This window comes from Semicossyphus pulcher, unplaced genomic scaffold (assembly GCF_022749685.1).
Source record: "Semicossyphus pulcher isolate SPU_LCO1_2020_fin unplaced genomic scaffold, fSemPul1.0.p SCAF_26, whole genome shotgun sequence".
In the NCBI taxonomy this organism is placed as follows: Eukaryota; Metazoa; Chordata; class Actinopteri; order Labriformes; family Labridae; genus Semicossyphus; species Semicossyphus pulcher.
Genome location: NW_027211700.1, coordinates 591318 through 597717, shown reverse-complemented (window position 1 = coordinate 597717; position 6400 = coordinate 591318). Strand labels below are relative to the sequence as shown.

Below are 6400 nucleotides of genomic sequence, written 5' to 3'. Positions count from 1 at the left end.
TAACTTGCTCCGCAAAGCAGACAGTAGAGTAATACATCTGTCTGGGTCAGAAATGAACACTAAAAGGTTGTCAGAGTACAAAGACAGTTTTGCTCAAGCACCCCCTAAGGGAGCAACTGGCCCCTGGAAAAAGTCCCTGTCAGTCAAAGCTGGTGTTCTCTGTAATGGATAGAAGCAATAATATTTGAAATTGGTGCCATAGCTGTAGAGGAAGTTGTACAAACAGTTGGTGATTGTAATTTAAGTGCTTTTTGCCACGAGGCTCATTTGCATAGATAGGGGACACATTTGCCCCGAATGTTTGCATAACATGACTCTATAAATACATGCAAACAGCACCGGCGCACAGAGACCCTGTTTGCTCTGCAGCGCCTTCTTATGTCTTCTTATGTCTTCTTATGTCATTTGCACAGGTTTAGCGGGCGCAAAAGCTGCGCAATCCTTAGTGAATTCCCCCCATAGAGTTCTACCAAACATATCTAACAAAACAAAAACAGAGCATCATGGCCATGGTCAACCAAACTGCCCCTAACGGCTATTTCTACTTAAAACCAGCCCAACTACCATCCAGCCCCATCCTCATGTGAACCTTCAAACTCTCTGGCTCTAAACCCCTGGGGCCCGATTCACAAAGCATTCTTAGTGTCTTCTTAAGTGCAATTTTCTTCATAACTTTAGTATTCAGAAAAAAGTTATGAAAAACGTATATTCCTGAATAAAGTTTATTTCCCTAAATTTCTTCTATTTTCTTCATAAGAAAAAACTTAAGAATGCATGAGATTTTTAAAAGCAAAGTTCTTAAATATCTTCTTAAGTTTCTTCACAACTTTAAGATGACCCTACAGATGTCTTAAGATTGTGACAGGGCAAAGGTCAGCCTCTACAGTCATTCAAACATATTTTAGACAATCAAGTCACTGAATTTCAGTTGTACTAGGTTCACTTACAACAGCTAGCATTTAGTTAAACATTCATTTGGAATGTTAGCATGTCACTATTGCTTTGGTGTACATCTCATATCTACAAAAGTAAAGCTAGCAAATGTGACAGTTAACATTTAAAGGGCCTTTAACCAAAGCCAGTAACTAATGTTTGAATATTTTCCTCTGCTTGAAGGTACCTATTTAATTAAATCAATGAACTACAGTTCATACAAGGTTTTTTTCTATTATGAATCAACAGACAGATAAATATTGTTATTTTTTTTTTTTTATTGTTATAACTTGTAATATATTGTTGACACCCATGCTTATTTTAATAAATTGAAATAACATTTCGGTTCTTTTATAGTCAATAATGGCAGGCCTAATTTACATACATAGCTTATGTCGTCTATGAAGTTCGTAAGTAAGAGAATAAAGAAGTTTGTACGAAATAAGACTGTCCTTAAGAAAATAATAGTGAATTGCACTTAAGAACATTCCCACATTTTTTAAAGTTTTATCTTAAGAATATGTCTGTGAATCCGGCCCCTGGTCTTTTCAATTATCCCATATCATGAGTTGACTGTATCTTTACTGCCCTATCTTACAGGTTACAAAAATATGTATTAAGTACTGAAATAAAATATATTTCAACATTAATTCATATGTTAATGTAAATATCCAAAAGAAAAATAGAATACATATCAAATAAAGAGCTTATTTTCATTTCGTTAATCAACTTATTCAATGCAGTCCGTCTTTTAAAGTGCATATGAATATAAAAAATAAAATTTTAGGTTCATAACGCACCTGAAAACAGCACAGGCCACGATTAACACACACACACACACACACACACTGCGCAGGGCAGGCTCTCTCTGTCCCCTGCAGCGAGTCAGACAATATGCAAATGAGGTAACATTTCTGACGTTTTTAACAGATTAACGTTTAGCCGTTTTCGCCGACCAAAATCAATATCAAAAACCACGTACACATTAACACTTAAACGTTACATTTTTATGCAGTTTAAAGCAGATTTAATCACTTTTAATACTCGCTAGCTTAAACAAGAGGAGAGAGCATCACAGAACGGCTTACCATCACAGAAGCTATCAGCCTTTTGGCGGGAAATCACAGCTTCGTCACTCATATGTCATGTGTGCTCCGTTGATTAAAGCCCCCCCAGCTACAATATGTAACCCGGAACTATTGATAGAAGTGTTCACTCAGTGTAAAGTTGAAGGCACACAGAAATATCCTATCACATTAACTTTACACCAAAGAATATAACACACACGTTCTGAGAATGTTACATAAAATAATAACTCAAAATAAAATAACATAATATTATCAGAGTAAATATTGACTCAGCTACACATGGAGGGAACAGGGCATTGGAACAGGGCTTCACACTCACACTGAACAGAGGACAACAGGTGGGAGAGGTTGGTCATTTACAGATTAGATTTAGATTGTATTGTCTCACATGGAGATTTGTTTTATACAGGAACATAAAGATATAATATATAAAACCTTCATGTATACTCATCCCAGCTCACAGCGGTGTGGAGGGGACGAAGGAAAGTTAAAGGTTTGACAAGTTCACTGAAAATGTCCAAAAGTTTGTTCGATTCACTTTGTTGATTAGAAACACTCTAACATAAAAAATTAAAGCAGTGATTTAAATACATCTTGCTGATATTTCAGCTACATTCAAATCTGCATTCATTTAAGTTTTTTTTTTTTTGGAGTAGTTAGCGAGTGAAACTACAAACATTTTTAAACCATAAAAGGAAACAAAACTGAATATAACACTTAAACGGGTAAAAAAAAAAGATGATTATTCAGTTGAATAAAACTATAAAAATAAATCTAGATTAATTAAAAATAATGAACATTGAATCTCTGACATTACAACCCCAACAATAGAACCTCTTGTTAGACAATTTTTTCACATTTTAAATTTTCAAAAACTATTTGTTCTATTTATAATTACATTGATTGAAAAACAAAGATTCCTGAACATAAACTCAGATGGATGCAGTTCATCAGGTGACTTCATCAGTTTTTAGTCCGCAGGTGAAAATCCAGCAGATATAAAAACATAAACTATCACTCTGTAATGTTTCACTCTTTGTTCAAATATGGCTGCTGACTTTTATGTGTTTTTAAAGTTTGATGATTTTTTAATCAACACAAAATAACTTACTTAACTTACTTAATAAAAATCATATTTTCTGATTTTAGTTCAAATATTCTCCCTTACCTCTGACCTTTGACCTCGTGCACTGCTCCTTTATTTCTACATCAGAGTCAAATGTTCCTCAAAGACTGTCACAAGAAAATTCAGTACTACCTATTCATCCATTCATCATCATCATCATCGTCCTGATGATGTGTTAGTGTTCTACAGTCACAGAGACCTTCACTGGTAAAATCTTCATTTTATCACCAGAGCTAATGTATGGATACGCTCTCCTATAGCGAGTGTGTGTGAAGGTGTGTATGTGTGTGTTAGTATCAGGGTCAGAGAACGACAGCTCTCTACTGTTAAAGTCCAGATTCACTCTGATCCTCTGGAGCTGCTTCTGCACCTGGAGAACAGTGCGTGGAGCTGATGTGGACTCTGCTGTATATTCACCATTACTGAACCGCACTGTCCAACATCCAGACGGTTTCTTTCCCTTTCTCTGGACTTCCGTACTTCCTCTATTTTTACTGGCCATGTTTCCAAAAACTATATGCAATCTTTCCAGTGTACTCCACTGGACAGACTCTGCTAACACACCCAGTGTCCATTCTTTACTGTCTCCAACCTCGACCTCCCAGCTGTGAGTCCCTGAGCTGAAGCCCTCAGAGCCCAGGACAGAGGAGTAATAATCAAACCTCTCTGGATTATCAGGAAGCTGCTGTCTCTCTCTTCGTCTCACGCAGGTCAGATCTTCAGACAGGATGAGGTCTGGACCAGCAGTGTTTGGGTCCAGAATCACAGGACTGTAGGAGACCATGCCCTTCATCTTGTTCCAGATGTTGAAGCTCAGGTTGCCCAGGTGTTTGGCCACATCTATCAGAGCTCCTGAGGGCAGCTGTGGATCCTCCAGCAGGGGGCGCTGCTGGACTCTTTCCACTGCAGCCTTGTAGTTGTGCAGGAATGAGACGTCTGCAGCTCTCAGCTCCTCCTCTGTGGCTCTGACTGTGTCTGAAAGAGCTGCTATCTCTCTGCTCAGAGCCTCCATCTTCTCCTTCATCCTCTGACTCTTCTGCTCCTCTTCCTCCCTCAGTGCAGACATCCTGGCCTCCTCTTCCTCCTCTAGAAACTGGTGAAGCTTCTTAAACTGCTCCTTAATCTGCCTCTCTGTGTGTCGGGCCTGGACCTGAATGTGTTCTGCTGTTTGATCGAACTCCACTTTAACTTGTTTAAAAACCTTTAACTTCTCCTTTAAGGGCTCCAGAGTTTCCTCAAGTTTCTTCTTGTGTTCTCGAGCAGCTTCATCGATGGGTCTGATTCTGTGGTTGGTGTGTTTTTCTGAATCTCTGCAGACGAGACACACCGGCTGCTGATGGTCCAGACAGAAGAGTTTGAGTTTCTCAGAGTGCAGACTGCAGAGAGCCTCTGAAGCTCTCTGATCTCTCTCCTGTAAGAAGGTCTCACACACGTTCTTTAGAGTAAAGTTAGAAGGCAGACCTTCTCTTGAATGTCTTCTCTCACAAACTGGACAGTCCCGGTTCTCCTTCTCCCTCCACCAGCTCTGCAGACAGTCTTTACAGAAGCTGTGGCAGCAGGACAGGATGACCGGATCTTTAAAGATGTCATGACAGACGGGACAGCACAGATCCTCCTCTAGTCTGGACGCCATTTAGTCTCTGAGTGGAGGTGAAGACGCCGCAGGCACACAGCTCAAACAGGAAGTCACTCTCTGTTCCCTTGAAAGTTACTTTCACTTTGATTTCTATTCTTGTAAAACTGTAAATACGATCAGTCTTCCCTCCTGCAGCGGTCCTCAGATCGTCGGGCTCAAAGTGTGCGTCTCGTCTCGGTGAGGCAGAAGAACGCAGAGAACATTTCCTGGTTCCTCTTCTGTGAGTCAGGTGAGGGGGCGGAGATTCTTCAGAGCATGAACACACAGGGTTGGACAACTTCTATTGTTCTCCCTGCAGCAGAATTACAATCTATATCCCCCCCCCCCAGATGTGGGTTCACCATGAGTCTGGTTCTGATCGAGGCTTCTGCTTGTTCAAGGAAATTATACGACTCGATACGGTATCACTTCTGACCAAGTAATCTGATTGGACAAGAGGCGTTCCATGAGTGGCGCTATAACATCACTGGGACTAACACTGTATCACTGTGGTTATCGTGCCTACGACCGGGTCACAGCCGTGATGATGTCAGTACGTCCCTCCCTCTCATGGGATATTGATAATGACAGATCAAAGATCAATACATGAGATACAATAGAACCTTTGGGCAGTCGTTTTTGTTTGTGTGTGTACGTGTGTGTGTTGTGTTTTTTTAGTGTGAAACACTGTTTTTGTGTATTTGTTTGTATTGTGTGTGCATTTCTTATTTGTGTGTTTAAAGTTGTTGTTTTTGTGTATTTCTGTGTCTGTGTGCATTTGTTATATTAGTGCTGTTTGTGTGTGTGTGTGTGTGTGTGTGTGTGTGTGAACTGTTCTCACAGTGTGGATTTATCATCAGGCCTTCTGAGCAGCACGCGCCTTCACTGGTTGCACGCACTGACAGTCAGGGAGATTACAAGTGACGTCATCGCGCCGCGTTCGTTGATTGGCTATTCGTTCTGCATAATCCCTAGAGATGGGAATTTAGGTTGTTTTCAGTGATCGGATCATTTGGCTCAGCTCGGCAGTGAGAGTCGACGCTCTGCTCCCGAACAACTGTTCACGTCGAGCTCCTGGATTTTAAAATTCTGATGTCGCCAAATTTCACCTACAATTGATTCTGTGTGCACATATATCAATTAAACTAGCTTATTTAATACAGTTATACTAAACCATACTTTTAACCATACTCATAGTTTGCATTGTTTGGTATAAAAACCTGAATTCAAGTATCAAACATTTTTACATATATTTATCAGTTGATTTATTGCAAGAAATAATAATTAAAATAATAAAATGTTCTTTTAGATATTGAATTCACACATATTGATGAACTAAAATTGGGATATTTCCACTTTATCTATTGTAGTTTTGTAACAAAGACACTTTATAACATAACACAAGTCTGTACTGACACTTATATTTGATTTAATTAATATGATACACACCATGCATTTGACTTCACGATCACTCTTATATTACGTCTCGTATTAATTCACAAAGTAAAGACGATCATGTCTCAGTCTCGGGACGGGAGCCGGATCGCCCTGCTCGTTTAAAGGAGTCGGTTCTTACAGCCGACTCGTTCAGTACCCACACATCTCTGATCGTCTCACCGCCGAGTCGCTGAGGTTTTG

The 6400-nt window shown here is 39.7% G+C and overlaps 1 protein-coding gene across 1 annotated transcript; it reads right to left on the bottom strand.

Moving 5' to 3' along the window:
* Positions 1-2978: 2978 nt before the first annotated feature.
* Positions 2979-4780, bottom strand: LOC138604567 (E3 ubiquitin-protein ligase TRIM35-like). The gene is made up of 2 exons (XM_069676501.1): positions 3708-4780; positions 2979-3632 (listed from the first exon to the last, which is right to left on the bottom strand). Exons 1-2 carry the CDS (start codon positions 4778-4780, stop codon positions 3323-3325), a joined length of 1383 nt encoding a protein of 460 aa, XP_069532602.1. The 3' UTR covers positions 2979-3322.
* Between the last annotated feature and the right edge of the window lie 1620 nt (positions 4781-6400).